The sequence below is a fragment of the Rattus norvegicus genome, chromosome 7, assembly GCF_036323735.1.
Source record: "Rattus norvegicus strain BN/NHsdMcwi chromosome 7, GRCr8, whole genome shotgun sequence".
NCBI classification, from domain to species: Eukaryota; Metazoa; Chordata; class Mammalia; order Rodentia; family Muridae; genus Rattus; species Rattus norvegicus.
Window position 1 is genome coordinate 71847461 of NC_086025.1, and position 19931 is coordinate 71867391.

Below are 19931 nucleotides of genomic sequence, written 5' to 3' on the forward strand. Positions count from 1 at the left end.
AAGCTGGGGGCTCTATTTCTATCCCTGCCACATGAGTCACATTGCTGCCTTCTGCTCACCAGGAGCGCTTGGGCCTGGCAGAACAGCAATCTGTCTGCCAACTGCATCTCTCACTTCTTTTGTTTAACCTCTAACCTCCTGATTGCATTGGTCCTTTGGGGCCTCTTAAGAGTTGGGTCTAAGGCTCTTGGGAGGTGGTCACTCCATTCCCCTCCCTCTCACCAGATGGGAGTTAGAGTTGTTGACTTGGCAAAGCTGATTGTTGGTGACATCCTCTTGTCCCCTCCCCAGTTCTCCCATCTACTCTGCGTGTTCCCTCAGCTCTCAAGAAAAGATCTGAAATCAAACATTTGTAAGTCGGCATTGTGCCTGGAGGTGGGAAGGTATGGAGTTAATCCTGACCGTGTGCCAGCTCATCTGCTCTCTTTGATCACCAATCTTTGATGTAGATATCATGATCCTCCTTTTATATGTGAGGAAGTTGAGACTTAGTGATGTTAAGTAGTTGGGCAATGACTAAGACAGTAGATGGAACAAGATGTCTTTGGAGCCACACAGATCTGGGTTTGGAGTCTTCACTGCCTGACTATCATTGGGCAAGATGATTGGGCTTCCTGGTTTATAGTGTGCAGCAGTCAGACCCATTTTTGGATAGACATCTCCCCAGCAGAGTTTGACAGTGGAAAGACCAGAGCGTGGATTACTCAGTGTCTCTGAAAGTGCCTGCTGCTCGAAAGGGTGCAGTGAGTACCTTCTCCACTGTAGTACGTGCCTCGCACCCAGTGAGTCTACAGTCAACAGCACTCACTGGGTAAGCAGGAACTTAAGTCACAAGCTCACAGATTCTGTGGGTCCCTAGAAGAACAAAACAGAGATTGAGAGATATAGGCAAAGGGACTCAAACCCTGCTCTGACCCCCAAGAAAAATGGCACCGTGTTTGCATGTATGTGTTTATGTGTGCATGTATGAAGGAGTATGGAGGCCAGAGGTCAGCCCTGGGTGCCTTTCTCAATTATTCTCCACCTTGGTTTTTGAGATAGGATCTCTCATTGAACTTCAAGCTTAGTGATTTTGCTAGACTGACCAGTGGGCCAGGCACAGGGATCGTCTTCTCTTTGCGTCTAGAGTGCTGGGCTACAGGCGTGCGCTACCACACCTAGTCCCCCCCACCCCCACCCCGGCCCCCACCCCGCCATGGGTACTGAGAATTGAACTCTCAGTTTTCATGGCAAGCACTTCACCAACTGTGCCTTCTCCCAAGACCAAAAATTTTTCTTTTGTTGCATAAAAAATCTGATTAAAATCCCGACTCTCAGGCTTTCACTAACCAGGTTGAGATTGGCCCTGAGCATCTTTTAGTCTCCCAGTCTTTCCCATAGTCTTCTGTTCTTCCATTCCTTCTCGGCCTAAAGCCAACTGAATGTCATATGTCTTTTTTTTAGATTTCCTTCCCATGAGTTACCCAGGTTTTTCAACCCAGAAGCAAGTATGTGTTCATTCTAGCAAACAAAAATGCTGTCCCTTTAAAGGCTGGAGGGGACAAAGAGCTTATGCCCATGCATGTAAATACCTTTGGTTTGACCTCTGACACAGAAGAATGACTTAATAGGATCGTGTTCCTCTCCCTTGAACACCAAAGCTCGCTCTGAGAGGGGCACAGCAAGAGAAAGAGGCAGATTCACAGTTCTAGAGGCCAAATCTAGGATCAAGCCATTGGTTGTATACTGGAGGCCTGCTCTGGAGGGATGAGGCCCTCTCGATGACCTCACAGGGTAGAAGGATCAATGAGGCTGAACACCATATCCTCACAGGGCCGGAGAGGGATACGGCCTTCTGTGGGGTAGAACCCTGATCATCACGCTCCCGGGGCCCCCATATCTTAACACCACAGCAGGGATGAAGTTTCAACCCGACTTTTGGACAATCCAAAACACCCGTGCAAGCCATTTCAGTCATTGTCAAAAAAGAAAGAGTGTTTAGGAGGTGTGGTCTCCAGAACTGGGAGAATTTCCGTTCTTTATAAAGTTCCCCCTCTCATGCCTTTTGTTATAACAACACAAGCCAAGACCAGGGAAGGGCATCTTTCACATTAATATTAGCGCTAGGAACCAAAATGTCAGTTTCAGGAGTGAGACGGTGCTGTTATGAATCCGCCTCTCTCTAGCTTCTCTTTTGTTACACAATGTTGGCTCTTCTAGCCTTTCAACTGGACCAGATGCTTGAAGGTCAGGCTCTCTGTGTCTCACCTGAGAGCATCTCTACCCAACACCCCTTTCCATCACAGACTCAGGCTGTGGTGAGTAGAAGGGATGGCTCAGGTGACTCTCACCTGCTCCATTCCCAAGCCTTTCTGTCAGTAGGTGTCAGGATCCCAGCAAGTCTCACGGGCAACAGGGAAATGGCCAGGAAGAGAGTGACGTGTAGGATGAAACGCAGGTCAGCGCTGCTTCAGCGGGTGCCAGGTCAAAACCTTCCAGGGTCTGACCAAGGAGTTTATTTATCCTACATATTTAAGCACAGTAAAACTTTGGAAGAATGTTTTCACATATCAACTATGCAAAGTACATGGGACGTCCTTCATAAGAATGTGTTCCAGTCTCTGAGAGACCAGGTTCAGGATTATGGTCTAAATAACGCTCAGAATTTGGGGGGATTCAGGAAGGCTGGCTGTAGAATAGCCAAAAAAAAATCTTTAGGTTGTCAGACAGACTCCACAGAATCCACTCCAGCCTTCCTGGTAAAAAGGGATCAGTCATTCTCTTCCTTTAAAGAAAAAGAAGCCTTCATGTATAACAATTCTGTATTTTCTAGAACTTTCTGTGAGCTGTGTCCTTCAAGTAAGACTCAGGGTATCTTTGCTGAACTGCAGTGAGGGCTTTGGAGAACTGTCGTCACTACAAAGCTCTGACAGTCATGAGAGCATGTCCTATGGCACAGTCCATCAGTGGACACCCAGCACAAGCTGGGGCTTCGGGGAGGATCTGGAAAAGCCTGACCTTACTGTACCTAGTCTACACTCAAATGCCAGCCTTCGTGGGAACCCCCGGGAGCCACAGGAGGCCGCAGAGGAGCAAGGGCCAGCCGCTGGATGGTGCTGGCAGGCTTTCACCTTGTCCTGGTCCACCGTCTATGAGAGGTTTCCCAGTAACTCTCTGAGACCAGCTGGAGATTCAGAGCAGCCCGCATGGTTCATGTTTGTACCCCAGTTCTTTGCAATTGTGGCTGTTTGGTAAATCAAGAAGAAAAAAAAATCCGTGTACCTAACAGCTTCTACTTTCCACAGTAAGGTTCCCACGCTGGCAGCCTGATCACGGGCCAGGACTCCTTCAAACATTTCCTGAGTATATATGCCTCATACACCAGGCATACATACACAAGACAGGTATTGTCTTTGGTTGTTTCTGGATAGCATGCCAGGCAGCCATGAGATGAATCATCCAACAGTTATAACTATCCAAAGAGGAAGGGTAATGCTGTGGAAGGAAGTGGGGAGCCAGCCCTGCACAGGAAAACCTTGAAGAAGCCAGACTTAAGCAGAGATGGAGAAGGCAGAAGGCTGTGGGGAGGGCATCTGAGTAGAAGAGTCTGTATTGTAAGGGCTGTGGGTGGCTTCAGAGGTCCCATGAGCCTAGAGTGGAGAAGACAGGGAAACAGGGACTAAACCCACCAGGGCAGAAAAGGTACAAGAACTCATAAAGAACTTTGCAGGTATGCAGGGTGTGGGATCTATACCCAGAAGTACTGAGAAGCTTCAGAAGGGCTGGGCTGGGTGACTGACAGCTCTCATTCATTGTTCTGACTGCCTAGGAGAGTATGGGTTCAGAGCCATTGTTCCTTCTCTTCTTAGTTTCTCTTCCCAGCTTGCTGAGCTGCCTTGGAATCATTTCCTACCTCAGAGCAGGAAGTCATTGTCCTGCCTGGAGTAGAGGTTTACCAGGGTCACCTGCATGCACTTGTGGCCGAGAGCTGTGGGGTATGACAGTAAGCCTGGCAGAGGCTTCCTGGAATTACATTTAATCTGCCATCGTAGCAGGAGGCTGATTTCCTAGGTCTAGGAGGAGGAAACAAACCAAGGTAGCTTATTAAACCATCCTCACTGGGTAGCCTGCAGTGCGATTTTCTCGATTCTGAAAGAAAGCTAATTGGATCCAAAAGATCTATAATGACCCAGAAGACTAAGACATTGGAACTGTGGCTATGTTTATTTTTGTATGTATACATGTATGTCTGTGCACTGAATGTTTGCAGGAACACACACTGGAGGGCATCAGATCCCCAGAACTGGACTTATGGGTGTCTGTGAGTGACATGGTATCACGTGGCTGCTGGGAACAGAACCCTAGCCTCAGCACAAGCAATGAGTGCCATTAATCACCAAGCCACCTCTCCCACCCTGAGGTCGTTACCTTCAAGGTAACAAACAAAACCCATTTATATAGATGACATAGTACATCTCATTATTGCCTAACCCTGGGAAAGGAGTTTTTAAAAATCATTTTTTATTTCATAACTGAAAAGATGTAGAAATGTCTTTATTAATTATTTCATTTATTTACATCCCAAATATTGCCACCCTCCGCTCACAGAGTTCTTCCCCCCATGTCCCTTCCTCTTTGCCTCTGAGAGCATGACCCCCACCCCATGGCATCCTCCCTCCTTGGGACATCAGGTCTCTGCAGGATTAGATGTATCCTCTCACACTGAGGCCAGACAAGCCAGTTCTATGCTACATATGTGCCCAGGACCTTGCTGCAGCCCATGTGTGATCTTTGGTTGGTGGTTTAGTCTCTGGGAGCTCCCAGGAATCCAGAATCCAGGTTAGTCGACACTGTTGGTCTTCTTAATATGTAGAAATGTTATAATGACCCCCCTCCCATTTGCTATCCAGAAAGAAAGAACCATCACCTCGTTGGATATCCTCCTGGTCAATTTTCCGTGGACCAGAAGAATTAACCAATGACGGCGCAGTGTCCAGCAGACTCTTCCAAAATAAAAGCTGCCAATCACTTGTACTCACACTCTGCCTGCTCTCCCATTCCTCACTATGTGATGTCTATCCATCTACTTCATACTTTCACATTGTTGTATAGAAGCTGGTCAGTGGTCGTGCACACCTTTAATCCCAACACTCAGGAGGCAGAGGCAGGCAGATCTCTGTGAGTTCAATGCCAGCTTGGTCTACAGAGTGAGCTCCAGAACAGCCAGGGCTACACAGAGAAACCCTGTCTCAATACACAAAACAAAAGAAAGATGTTGTATATAATCCCACAGAACTGCAGTACAATTCATCCAGTGATTTTCCAATGACGGCAATATTGGCTGCGTTTACTGTGGTAGCATGAAGAGTGTCCTCAGCAGGACTCTGTATTGTGAGAGGTTTCTGAAGTAGAGGTGAGGGCAGAAGTTGCTGATTCATAATGGAGTGCTCCTTAAACTTGAATAGATGGTGCTATGGGCACCACAAAGGCATTCTAGCCTACCTCCCACCATGAGTACACGCTAGAGAGCTTGTTAACACACAGCCCTTTAGCAATGGGATTGACAGGTTTCCTAACCTTTGCATCTGATTGGTAGGAAAGGATACGCTGGGGGTTTTTCCAATACTTTATTATTTAGTAAGTGTTGGTGATCCATAAATTCCCAATTGAATTCCAGAAGGTACCGGGCTGAGGTGGACGGTTCACACAGCCCAGTGAGGCACAGTGTGAGACACATGGCAGGTGTCTAATACACTCACTAGAGGATGCAGTCCTTTGGGTGAGTTTAAATTTTCAAAACTTAAAACAATTCAACTGGTCAAAGCTTCTTAATTTTCATTGACCTAACTATATATTTTTTTTAGATTCAATAAAGAAAAACCATGTGATTTCTAATGTCTGTCTCAGAGAACGATTTATTAGCAACTTTAGAATGCAGTTGTTCTAAGTCCAGAAAATGTCAAGGAATAAAAATGCAACCAGTACGTCAGCTATCACTTTCTTAAAGGGCCAGCCATTCCTAAAACAGTTGAACCAAGAGATAAAAGGAAACACAGCGCCTTTGTCTGTCTTGGCTGCTAAAACAAAACAACCCCACAGCAGGTAGTTTATAAATAGAAAGTTTCTACTTGCAGGTCTAGAGGGGAGAAGCCCCAGACAGAGGCAGCAGCAGATTCATTATCTGATGAAGACTTAGTCCCCATTTCCTGCTGATGCTTCCTTACATGTCCAAAGGGGACAAGTGACTTCTTCAAACTTTTGTGAGATGGCACAGGTTTTATCCATGAGGGAAGGGTCCACATGATAATCTCCTTGTAAAGGTCACAGCTTTATCACTATTGTACAGGAAATTAGCTTTCAGCACAGGATTTATGAGGGATACCAGCATTCTACATAGCAGAGTTTAAAACTATGAAAGACTCTGAGGGGTAAGCCTTGAGGCTTTGGTGATTCCAGATACCTTTAGATTAGTCCAAGGGAGTCACCCGCAGGGAATGTTTAAGTCCTTTACTGATTAGTTCTATTGGCTTTGTAGTAAGAGGACAGGCCACGAGCAGGACACCATGTCTGTACATGTTCAGAAGTAAAACTAGATTAAGAGATACAGGTGAGTTACACCCCCTCATCCCAGCAGAATCAGGTCCTTGGGACCTCAGCTAAGGTGGTGGGGCCCTGGAGCCTAAGAAAATGAGATCCAAATAAGCTTCACAGAAGAGGAAAAGACATATGGGCGCAGGATGCATTGCCTTTTAAGTGCTTCTTCCCTTCTTCTTAGAGACCATTTTGTATTGTCGGACTTCCTTGGACACTCCAGCTGCCAAATACCCACACAGACTTATTGCATTTATTATAGCTTAGGCCTAGTGTATGATAGCTCCCAGCTAGCTTATCTAACTTCATTTACCCGACTACTCTACTCCTTGTCTGCCATGTGGGCCTTTACCTGTCCACAACCCACCTCCTCCATGTCCACTGGCGAATAGAGACCCTCTCTTAACCAGGAAGTCCCGTCTTCCCTTTCCTGTCAAGCTATTGGCCACCAGCTCTTTATTAAACCAATCAGCAGGTGAGGGAGGTGTTTACAGAATATGATACAGATGCTGACAATACCGAAGTCCGGCCAATTCTCTGCAAGTACAGAATTAACAACAAAATAATACAAAAACAACCTTCACACAGCGCACTCCAACAATTGTGTCAACACCCCTTCAGATTATCCACTTTTCCAACAAAATTCAACCTTTGCTACCGGCCTCCCTGTACCTTTTCTGGTATGTATAGAGGAACCAGGTAGACCTGGGAAGCAGAAAGAAAGCGGATGGGAAAGGGGTTAGCTGGGAGTTTGCGGCACTAGCAAAGCATAGCTGGGATGTAAATGGCTCCTACATAGTACCTGGCACACAGGTGCCAAGTAATGCTCTGAAAACCACTGGACGGTTGAGGGTGGAATAGTAGAAGAAACGAGTTATGTAATCCGAGGAAGGAATGAGGATGGAGGGAATGAGCAGAAATGTTGATGGCGAAGAGCACAGTGTGCTCTTCACTGAAAATAGACAGAGACGGGCAGAACATCTACTAAGTCCTCCTGGTAGGCTGTAGGTAACTTTCACTTTCTGTCACTGTCATCCAGTTTCCTTCACGGAACACCTATTTTTAATTTTTTCAAAATTTATTCTTCTCTCATATATTACATCCCAACTGCAGTCTCTCCCCATGTTCTACCCACTCCGCCTCCATTTTTCTTCTGAGAAGGGCAGGCATCCTAGGAATATCAAACAAGTATGGCATATCAAGTGTCAGTAAGAACAGACACCTCTCCTCATATCAAGGCTGGATGAGGCAACACAGAAGGAGGGAAAGGGTCCCCAAACAAAGCAGGCATCAAAGTCACGGACAACCACCATCCCCAGTGTTAAGAGTCACACAAGAAGGCCAAGCTACACAACTGTAACATATGCAGACACACGAAGACTCTCTGACTGTCGGTTCAGTCTCTGTGAGCACTCAGGAGCTCTGGTTAGTTGATTCTGTGGGTGTTTTTTGTGGTGTTCTTGACCATTCGGGCTCCTACAGAATCTTTCCTCTATGCAGGATTCCACAGCGTTTAGCTCTGGGTCTCTGCGTCCGTTGCTGGATGAAGGCTCTCTGATGATTTATACCAGGCTCCTGTCTGCAAGTGTTGCAGAATATCCCCAGGAATCATTTCATTGCCTTTCCCCCGGTTGTGTCTGGTTCTATCATCGTAAGTCTCTGGGCTCTCCAGTCTCTAGCTCCTGGACCTCCAGGCAATGAGGTGGGCTCCCTCTTGTGGCATGGCTCTCAAACTGGATCAGTCATTGGTTGGCCACTCCCACAATTTCTGTGCTACCTTTACCCCAGCACCTGTTGCAGAGAGGACAAATAGTAGGTCGAACATTTTGTGCCTGGGTTGGTGTTCCAGTCCCTCTACTGGAGGTCTTGACCAGAGGGAGAGAGAACTGAGAGTCATGGGGGCTGCTACTGTTGTGGTATTTCTAACAAAATAGCGCGTAAGGCATGCCTTTTAAGTTTTTAAGAGAATTATTTAAGGGAAAGGAAAGGGGGCCAGGAAGTGTTTGGGGCACCCTAGGAGGAGTACAGGGTGCCAGAGCGGTCACAATAATACTACCCACCTTAGAAACAGCAAGCTATGGTGGAGGGAACTGAATTTTTATTATAGCCCAAAGTAATTGTCACGGAGACCTGGTGAGCACAGCCTCGGATCCGCAGACATGAAGCTTCCAATAGGGAGCCACCACCGAGGGCCAGAGAGGGAAGGAGGTAGGTGGAGGGAAGATGCAGGTTCCAGGGAGATCACAGGAAGAGTGGCGCTTTCTCTGAGGGCTGCGGCTCCCTGTTGCTTGTCGATGTCCCTGCAGGGCATTGGTCCTCAGCCTTCCTAATGCTTCCACCCTTTAATACACCTCCTCAAGTTGTGGTGACCCCCAGCCATCAAATTAGTTTTGTTGGGACTCCATAACTGTAAGTTTACTACTAGTATGGACGGGAAATATCTGTTTTCTCGACCCACGCGTTGAAAACCACCGCGGTAGGGGTTAGAATTCAGACGCTTGCCTGTGAACATTGGTCTTAGTTCCCGCCTTAGCGCTTTGCGGGTGTCCCCTAGCCTGTGGCTGAGGGCTTTGGAAGCTGTTTCCTCAGTCACCTCAGTGGTTGGAGGCAGATGTGACAGACTAGTGATCATCTCTGGGAACAGAGGTGACAGCACTCAGGTCAGGACCCATGTCCTTAGGGATTGTACAAGTGCAGAAGTCAGTCTCTTCCCAAACAGTAGCTGTTCACATCCGAGTGTGCCTTTCTTTTCTTCAGTCAACAAAACATTCTGAAGTGTGCTCAGTTTTATTTTCCCTTTAATGAGCTTGCTTTCTTTAGCTATAATTCACATATCGTTCTGTTAATCTCTCAAAGACAATTAAGTGATTTCAACTCTCATAGTTGTATTGCCATTTGCACCACCAATTTTAGAACATTTTCATTACCTGGAGGAAAAATAGCATACCTATTAAGAGTCATTTTTCATCTCATCCAATGCCCACGTCCTTGGCGACCACTAAGCTACCTTTCCATCACTAGAATCACCTGTTTCACAATTTCATAAGATGTATTCATAAACTACCTTCTGTAACCTGGCTTTTCAGTTAGTTAGCATAATGGTTTTAAGCTTAGTTGGTGTGCAGCAAATATCAGTAATTCACTGATGTATACTAACCCACCCACCAGCCGTGGGATGTTTAGTCTACTTCTGCTTCTCAGTTATTAGGAGTAACACTGCCAAAAACATTGTGTGAGTTACTTGTCCCGTTGCTGAAACAATATACCTTCCTCTCACGCTGGGGTTTCTATCCCACCTTTGACCACTCAGTTCCCACATAAAAGACACACAACCTTTATATTTATATTAAGCCTTTAGTGCACTAGAGATGGGCAGATAACTACCCTCTAAGCTGTTAGAATCTACTTCCCCCTCAATAACCCTGAATTATAATTGGCTATGTTATCTGGGATGCTCTTAACTCCAATTGGCCAGCCCTCATGGCCAGGTTTTCATAACTCACCCACCCCATGGCTTCTTCTCCTCCCTCTACCTTCTCTCTCTCCTCCTCATTGTCGTGGTCTCTAATCCAGCCCCAAGCCCATGGTCCAAAATTCTGCCTCTCTTCTGCCCAGCTGTCAGCATCTTTATTCAAGCAGTGGTTTTAAATTAAGGAGCAAGATACATGCATATTCTCTCCTCCCTGGGGGCAACCAGGCTTTGTGCACCAGTATTTAACATTACAATAATACATAGCAAAAGACCAAACATCAACAATTTTGGGATTTGGTCCAAAGAAATAAGAGGTACAGAAGTGAGAACACAGAACAACCACACATACTATGTCTGCATTCAGAAGGCAGAGTCATAAATGTGTGTGCTTGGCTCAGGTCTCCGTTTTGATCAGTTCAAGATCCTAGTCCATGGATTGGTTCAATGCACATTATAGTGAGGCTTCGGTCTTTATCTAAGCTAATTTAGATAACACCTTGAAGGGCAAGCCCAGAGATTTGTTCCCACAGAGATTCTAAATCCCATTAAATTGGCAGTCAAGATTAACCTTTGCAAACATTCGTGTGCACGTGTTTGTGTGGCTGCTTTTACTCACCTAAGGTGTGTAGGTGGAAGTGGCCTTGCTGGGCTGTGGAGACTGTGTCTTCTTTTTTGAGAGCAGGCCTGAGGGAAAGAGCTTGAGCATTTCCAAGCACAGCAGCACTGTAGAGGCTTCCCAAGTCTCTACATTTTCAACCATTTTCCCTTTTTAAAATCGCACTCATCTTGGTAACTCCTCATGGTTTCTGATATTCTTGATATTCTTGGCCATGGGCACAGCTTCTTTGTGTGCTGTCTGTTTAGATCCTTTGCTCACACTTTAATTGAGTCATTTATCGTTTTTCGTCATTCAGTTGCACGACTTCTTTTTAGCAGGGATAGAATTTTCAAAAGTCCTCTCTTACCCTGTGGATTATCTTCTCTCCGTGGTTTCTACATTTGATGATGTCCAACTATGGATTTTGTCATTTGGGGTCATTTCCAAGGATCTATCGCCTAACTTAGTATTATAAATTTTTGCCACTTATATTTCAAAGAAATACTTAACAGTTTTAGTTTTTATGCACAGATCTTTGGTTCCATGGGGTTTAACTTTTGTGTAGATCGTGAGGCAGAAGATTCAATCTATTCTTCTGCATGTAGAGCTCTAACACATTTGCAGAGAAATTATTTTTGCCTTTTGGAGTATTTTGATATCCTTGTCCAAAGTCAACTGTCCATGAATGCGAGGGTTACTCAATATGTTGTTAGCATATGTCATGACAGTGGTGCAAATGGTCACATATGTATTACACATCAGTGTGCTCTACAGTTATTCATCTGACTAAAGAAAGGGCAGTCAGACCCCATCCTATTCTGGTTCATTTTGAAAATTAGAAGACAAACTCTCAGTAAGTGGTTGAGTACTAATAACTTAATTTATATCTTAATTCAGACAAAATTACCATTGGGCATGTGTTCTGGATCTGAGCCTAGACAGAGGGTTCTCTCTGACATAACATCAGAGCTTCTTCTCAAACACATTACCAATGTCTTACCCTTTGATTTTCTGTCACTGAGGGAAAATACTTATAGCCACTTCTTCGTGACTTTGGACAGACTTTCTGGTCACCTTCACCAGGAACGGCCAGGTGCTGGGGTTAAGGAGCAAACTTGTTCTGCACTGACTGCCAGCTACCATTTTAAACTTCGGTATTCTGCCCTCCTACTCGGCTGCATTTCTGAAATAGCCGGAATTGTTGGCAAGAAGCCACTGGGTGCAGTTTATCAAGCAGCGGCACGTCTGTTTCCCATCTTTTGGCAAAGTCAGTAATTTGGTTTGTCTCTGGGATGGAAATTTTGTGGAGGATGTTCAAAAAGAGGTACTTTAGGGGTACACAGATTTTAAGGAACCGGCAAATTTAATCTTAGTTTATTATGTTTCTTCAGGGTTCACTGCGAGACAAATAAAGATGAACATTTTGCCCATAGCCCTCAGAATAAGCAAGAGCATTAATCTGTTAGATGGAGCTCAGTATGTAGCTACATTTCCAGTCGTAGTATAGTGAGCCTTTGTAGCCTCTAATGTCCTCTGCCTCAGAGTCTAGGGGAACTTTCAGAAATCCACGATCCTGAGTCTCCACCGAATCAGAAATCTGGGCAAATGGATGTCAGGATTTACATTTTAAGACTCCCTTAGTGGGTCTCCTACACACCAAGATCGAGAGCTGCCTACTTGGGAGTTTTATTAGGAGGAAGCACTTGCTTGCATCCCAAGCATCAGAAAAGCACAGACCTAGAATTAGACTTAATAAGGGCAGGTCTCCCTCCCCAAGGCTGGGATAGGGAGAGAGTGGTAAGCAACAGATAAGCAGATAGGATCCAGCATCTAGCACAATACAGGAACCACTTCATTTACTGAGCATGAATAATGATTCCTAGTTCTCAGGACTACTGTGAGGATTAAAGGGACAACATACACAAAGGCTCTAATGATGCCTGACACAGACAGTGTGCACATCATTTGTGGCCTAGCAGCAGCTGTCTCTTCCTCACTCTCCTCTCTTTAACCATTCATTCTTAACTTATGGCTCATACAGTCGCTTACTGACTAGCCTACCGATCCTGCCCTATAAGCTGAGAAGTTCCGATAGCAAGCTAAAAAAATGAGGCCAGCCAGGGACCATTGCCAGATGTAATCTTTCCAGGGTGGTCAAGAGGTTATGCCAAAAGGTCAGCCACAAACCCAGTATTTCTGTTGTGTGACTTTAACTTAATATTTCTTGGTTATAAAACATACCAAAATGTGTAAATACAGAAAAGAACAAAGTAATATACATTTCCCTCCATCACCCAGAGGGATAGCCTATGCAAAAACCTGGCTGGCCACTTTCAGCAAAGCAGGGTCCTGGCTTGGATTCTAAGCTCAGTGGGCACTATCTTGACACTCTTGGTCATTTTATCTTTGAATTTGAGTCACACGAATGAAGTTCAAGGTCCCTGAGTACAGCTTCCTGCTGTGAGCCATGCCCAGGATGGCCATCTAGCCTAGGCTGGTGGAGGAGGACAGATGCCCTCTCTGGCTGTTCCCTCACCCTCACAACTCCTGTGGCATCTGGCTGGCTTCTCCCGCTTACTTGGGGGATCCCTTCCTTGCTCCTGGGGCCTTTTTCTCCTACAAATCAGGTACTTGTTGTGTGTTCCAAATCCCTGACCTTCCTCTTCTTCCTCTTTAGTGAGGTCATTTATTTAAAGGTCTGTGTTTCTTGGCATTTGTTATGGGAGACACACTTGCTCAGTCCAATAGGTGGAGACAGGGAAAAAAAAAATCTTTGTGTAACCTTCAAGTAAGTGACCTTACTTCTAGGAATTTATCCCAAGAGAACAACTTGGAATAAAATTATTAATCAAAAGGAGTATTATTCCAGTGACATTTAGCATTAGAAAGTGGAAACAGATATTCAGTTAGAGGGGATTGGTCGTGCAACCAGCAAATGTGTAAAAAAAATAACATGGCCAAAAGCTTAATGGTGTGGAAAAGTTTGCTGTCGATATGTTAAGTGAAATGTCATGCTACAGAGGCTTTGGTTTAACACAGTAGCACAGGTATTCTTACAAGAAGAGAGCTTTACCAGGCGGAACCTCAGGCCACCTCTGCTTTTAGCTGCTGTTTGTTTGCCATCCTGGGACTGTTCCTAGTAGCTGCCATTCGCAAGCCTCTGGTGCCACTCTCTCCTTGCCTCCCCAGGTGTGCTGGAAGACGGGCCGTCCTCTAACGGTGTGCTCCGACCTGCAGCCCCAGGTGGAATAGCCAACCCAGAGAAGAAGATGAACTGTGGGACCCAATGTCCCAACTCACAGAGCCTCAGCTCAGGCCCTCTGACCCAGAAGCAGAATGGCCTTTGGACCACAGAGGTAGGGTCAAAGCCACATCAACTGGGGATGGAGAACAGGGGCGGAGCTTACAAATCAGGACCACCAAGACTGTGTCCAAGGAAGGAGGACCTTGGGAATAGAGGTTTTCCACCTCTCCATGTAAAAAATTACTGCAAACCTCATTTTAATCCTTTCCCTGTGGGCTGTTGAGTTTTATTTGACTTATAGAAATGAGTCTTTGCCCTGTGGAGGAAGTGTGTGTTTGTTTAGATACAGCTTTGTCCAAAGCTGAGGCAGTGGCCTGTGGTAGGAAGCAAACTTGTCATTGTACCTCACACCCTCCAACCAGCTGGCCAGTGCAAGAGCCTTCAAGGGTGATTCTTATAAAATATCTTACCAATCACCCGAACCCTTGCTGTTGGAAAGAAGGCAGGATGAGGTCCCTGGACCCTCCTTGATCCCTCACTTCCCAGAACTATTGTTTGGAGGTGCTCCTCCTGCTATGCCTGGCTCCTCCATGGGGTGGGGATGGGGGTGGTGGGGCTGCAGCTCAGAACAAAAGCTCTGAGCAGGTGGAGACTTTCTGTAGTCTCTTCCTTCTCTCCCTCCTCCTCTTCTTCCCCCTCTTTCTCCTCTTCCTCCCTCTCCTCCTCCTCCTCCCTCTCTTCCTCCTCCCCCTCCTCAGTTCCTCCTCCCATTTCCTTATCTTCCCTGAAGTCCACCATTTACTTGAAGCTTCAAAATCTACTGGTCCCACCTCTCCCAGTCCTGGCCTCCTGCTTCCTGAGGGCACAGCTTCCTACCTGGTGATGGCATTCTTTTTCTTTTTCTTTTTTCCTAATCAAAACTTTACATGGTAGTTTAATTCCCAAAGCATTTTCCTTTTCTGAGTTGATATATCACAAAAGCATTGTTTTGTATACATGAAGACAAGGATCAAATTTTCTTGGTACAGCAAAGACATCCTAAACAGGTACATCTATCTTAACTATCATACAAGCCGTGGATAAGGATGAAAATTAGCTGAACCCTGACGCGACCAATTTTATTTCACCTCCTTGTGCAACAAAGCTTATCATTTGCAAGAATTTTGTGATGGAATTCCTGTTCACATCATTAAGTTGCTTTCAGTGGCTTTGAAATTTTATCTTAAGTTGCAAATTTAACTCTGAAGTTCACTGCCTAAGGGGACTTGTAGGAGTCAATCTCTCAGAATCTCTTTAACACATAGGGAAAATAGAATAATACCCAAAGGAGCAGATGGGCCTCCTCTCGTAGACTGAGATACAAGTAACAATGGGAAGGAGGGACAAACAGGCTGGCTGGGCCCACAACACAGTGACCTCGTTAAGTGGAATGCTAATGGGGCTCTACTGCTAGCTGGGGAAGGGAGATGGAAGGGTCTTGTGTGTCTGCTTTGCGCAGCAACTGACTTTCAGGAGAACCAGTCATCATTGACAAGAGTGCAAGGAAGTCTGGGCTCCAGAGAACCATGTTCACAAGGTTGGGTATTCTAGTGAAGGTCCAGATATCTAGTCCTTCTCTCCATACTTGGGATACAGAATTCGTTATAGCAGAGAGATGGCAGAATTACCTGGGAAATGGTTTGATCTACACACTTGTTTTCCTTATGCCAAATTCTGCCCTCATCACCCATCACGTCAAAGTTGTCTTTTGCTCTTTGCAGGGTGCTAGCCATTAGGCCTTCTAGGTTTTTAAATCCTCCCAACAGCACCATGACCATTTTATAGTCAAGGGAACTACAGTGTGCATTGATAGTACTGTATATGTAACAGAGATGAACACCATGGATCACAGCATCATCATGCCGGGCAGGGGGCTGTAACTCAGTTGGTTTTCCTAGCAGCACAAACCATTGGACTCAATCCCCACTAGACAATTGGAGTACTGAGAAGATGGAGGTAGGAGGGTCAAAGTTCGAAGCTATCCTTGGCTGCATTTTTGCAATGATGAGAAAACAGCACGAACACTTTGAATATCACAGTTCTGCTTTCAAGTTGGAACCTTTTCCTGGGTGTGCAGCCTACGGTGCCGCCTTCTTCCACATTGCTGGACAACTACAGTGGCTAGAATAACGGCTTCTAGTCAGCCTGGAGATCACCAGGGAACGAGCTGATAGCCCACAGTGAGCTGTGGCACTGTCACATACATTTTGAGCTCATGTTGGGTTTATTGGGATATGAGCAGAGACGATAACATTTGACAGCATTTTGCCTTGGATGATGGCTCTTCTCCAGGAAGAGCCTTTGGAAAAGCATACAGCCTCATCCAAACCCCTCTTGTAGTTTTCTGATTCAGATTTACCGGAAAATTTTGTTGGTTAAAGGTAATCGTTACTGGGCCTTGAGACTCTCCTCATTAATTCTTCTGAGCACTCAAAAAATTCTGTGAGTGCTGCTCAGATGCCAGGGACTGCTTGAGTGCCAAGGACCGGGGTGTGGGAAAGGCAGAGGTACTGTTTTCTCTGACAGCCAGTGGCCGTCTGGGGTGAGAGCAAGAGTCAGATGAAATGATAAATAACATTGTTGCAGTGAGAGTCAGATGATAGATAAATAACATTGTTGCAGACTCTTGCTGCTTTGAGGTACCTGGGAATCATTAGTAGGGATAATAACTGTTAGCACAGATGCCTTCAAATTCCTTTCTGAAGGGTGATGGGACAAAACAAGCACTCCAATGATGGCGAGTAACAGTATTTTATGTTTTGAGTCCTCTGTACTTCAAATCCCATCAAACAAAGCATATGTTTCTCCAGTTCCTTCTGGTTCCTGCTTTCTGCCTAGTATCAATGATCCCCATCCACACTGTTCTTGCAGAAGTTGGAACTGACTCTTTCAGTAGGGAGCTCTTTACGTGCCCTGCTTTCCTGATGGTTTGGGACCACACTGACCTCACTTAATAAGTCATTGGCTTGTTCTCCTTCGCCCAGCTCCCCACCCATGCTCCACAAACAACCCAAGGGGAGACTCAACTGCTTTCTGTTAATTAAGACAGTCTAGGAACTCTAAGCTGGCTCCAAATACTTTTATACGCTATTTCTTCAGGCTTAGATCTCAACTCCTCCATTAAAAGTCAAACCAGACAGCGCTCTCTCAAGACCAGCTCAGCAGGTAAGGGCTGCCGCTGATGTAGCAGAAAGAGAAAACCAGTTCCTGAAAGTTGTCCTCTGATCCACATAGATATTTTATGGCACACAGACAAAGTAAAATGAAATTCTCCACAGGGGCTAGAGAGATGGCTCAGCAGTTAAGAGCACTTGTCGGGCTTTGCAGAAGACCATGTTCAGTTCCCAGCATCCACCAGATTCACCTCTGTGGGAGTCACAGAGGTTCTTGTGCTCACAGACGAACATGAGGGGAACCAGGAACATTAAATACACAGGGTTGTTTCTTGAAAGGAGGGATGTATAACCTGTTTTCTGTCCCCATGGTTGGGAGTGGACATAGTTAGTAGCCTGGTGACCTTTGTGCTATCCATATGGCTGAGACCACAGCACCAATGTTAGGGTTCCTGGTTCCATCCTGAGTTTCGGCACCAATTTTAGGGTTTCAAATCTCAGCCCATGCCTGGACAGAACACACCCAGATGACAAGTTTCCATGTGGAGAGGTTTAATGAGAGAAGAGGAGAGGAATGGAAAGGCGGCCAGCCATGGGCATGTGGAGGGCGTGGGGTGGGGAAGGAGGCAAGAGCAGCAAAGAACAAAGAGTAAGAGGGGGTAAAAGGGGAACAAGAGAGGGTAAGAGAGGGCAAGCAGCCCCCTTTATCGGCAGGCACAGCTGGGGCAACTGTGGGGTGGAGCATACCTGGCTGTTCCCAGGTAGCTGTGGGGGTGAAGCTTAGACAGAATACCAACACCCTCCCCCAGTCCCTTAACTTGAGCTTGTTTTTCCTCAGTGAATCTATAGAGCCCATCTTTATGGAGGATGTCAGTGTACTTTACAAAGAGTTTTGGTGTAGTCACATTCTAAGGTTTGTTATGCACATGGACTGAATTAATTATCATCAGGAAACTTTTGCCAAATTGGGCCGTGCAAATTTAATATGCCTACAATAAGCTACTTGGGGTCAGACTCTCAAAGTTTGAACCATGAACTGCCTTCTTGCTTGGCTAGGGGGTTTGAGACACCCCACCCCGCACCCCAAACCATCTACTAACTTCAGTTCCAGGGAATCTGACAATCTCTTCCAACCTCTGCACAGGCATGTATGTAATACCTAGAGGCAAAACTCTCATACATGTAAGAGAAAAATAAATAAATCTAAACAGAACAAAACAAAAGGCCCTCAAGTATCAGTCGGAGGTAGAAACACCATGTGAATGCAGATCTTGGCAGTCAAAGCTCTGAACTTGTCGCTGGTTGCCTAGCGGGCTTTCGAGTCTCCAAAGCTGTATGTTCTCCAGTTGCTTTATTGTTCTTGGCAAAGTGACCAGACGCTAAAGGAATTACCCATTGTCTGGATTAATTCTCAGCTAAGGGACTTCCTCCAAGAGTTCCAGCCCCAGTGTCTAGCCAACAATGGTTGGCAATGTGTAGGAAGGATGGGTGAAGCCCCACAGACTTCAAAGGATAGGGTCGGAGTGGAATTTCTGACAGGGGTAATGGGAGGAACTCAAGGAGGAGCCAGAGAAGCAAAGGAGCCTCTTGGGAAAACTGAAGCAAGTGCTAAGGGGAGGGAGGCAGCAGATGGAACCACTGGGGGGAACCAGAGGGCAGGCTGTTGCTAGGGCCCTTGGGAGCCTCAGCAGCCCACGCCTGGGAAACAGGAAGGGACCTATTACAGCGGCGGGACAGATTTCTGTACAGATTTGGCCTGCAGCAAAACCAGTTCATTTAAAAGATGCTCCAACCCCGGCCCTCCTTATTCATTGTACTCTTTCCTTGACATCCCAGCCTACTTCAGGTTTAATGCACCTACTAGGTGCTAATAACTATGCGCTGGTTGAATGAGACAAGCCTAGCAGCCCACTAAGACTAAAGGGGGGCTTCCTGGACACCAGCCCTGTTCCGGTATCATCATATCACAGCCCCTCTGCTTCTGTCCCTGTGAGCATCTCTCCCCGAGGCTCATGGGAAAATGCAACATGTCCTTGTGACATTTGATAAAACTCAGTAGCTTAAGTCAGAGCGGTTCTGATCCTGCTGGGAAAAACGAACAGCTGGCCTGTCATGGTGGGATTGCCGAGATGGAATGTTCCCTGGTTAACCCCAGGTTAATGCTCTAAAACTTATGGAATCTGGGAACGAGAGGTTTCTTGGTGCCTGCCTTCCTTTAATGGAGAGAAAAGAAATCCAAGGCCTCCTGCGGCAGCCTGTAAATCTCTGTGCTTAATCCCTGATAAGGAGAAGAGGAGAAACAAACATGCCTGCCTTACTGTGCGCCAGCCACTACACACGGCTTTGTTTTTAACCCCACAACTCTGAATGCTTAAGTATCCTTCCCCATCTGGGAAACAGGCCCACGAGCTGAGTGTCAATCCAACGGGACATAGTGAGGTATGACACAGTGGGCTGTGACAGTGGGCTGTGACAGGGTGGGTGAGACACAGTGGGCTGTGACAGTGGGCTGTGTTGGAATTTAAACTTCTGTTTGTCTGCTTCTCAAGCCCACGCTCTCTCCTTTCATTGGCTGAATCATAATGTTGGAGAGGCTAATGTGAACTTCATCAGAGTTCATCAGGGTGTGGGACCTGGAGCCATTGTCTTTATTTTGGCTGATAACCTGCTGGACATTGTCCTTGGTGAGTGACTGCAGTTGCCCTAGTGTGCAAACAAGCACAAGAAGAACAGGATGTTGTGTTGGTGATGTAAGGAGCAATCAATGCTTTACATATGTGAAAGCCAATGGGAAAGTTCCGGGGCTTTTAGGCAGGGCAAGCAGGTTCTGTGCCTGGGAGCTCTCTTAACCTCTTCCTTCCCCTCCCTCCTCCCCCTTTCTCAGTCTCTTTTTTT

General features: G+C 46.1%; 1 protein-coding gene across 2 annotated transcripts in view; it reads left to right on the forward strand.

Annotated features, from left to right (window-relative positions):
• The window catches only part of Baalc (BAALC binder of MAP3K1 and KLF4), a 73969-nt gene that overhangs the window by 43821 nt on the left and 10217 nt on the right, over positions 1-19931 (forward strand). Inside the window, exon 2 of one of the 2 annotated variants that reach the window (NM_144762.3) lies at positions 13830-13996. The exons of the other annotated variant lie outside the window; for it this stretch is intronic. Within the exon in view, the coding sequence (NP_658907.1) occupies positions 13830-13996 (167 nt within the window). The remainder of the gene's footprint in view (positions 1-13829; positions 13997-19931) is intronic. 2 annotated transcript variants of the gene reach the window in all.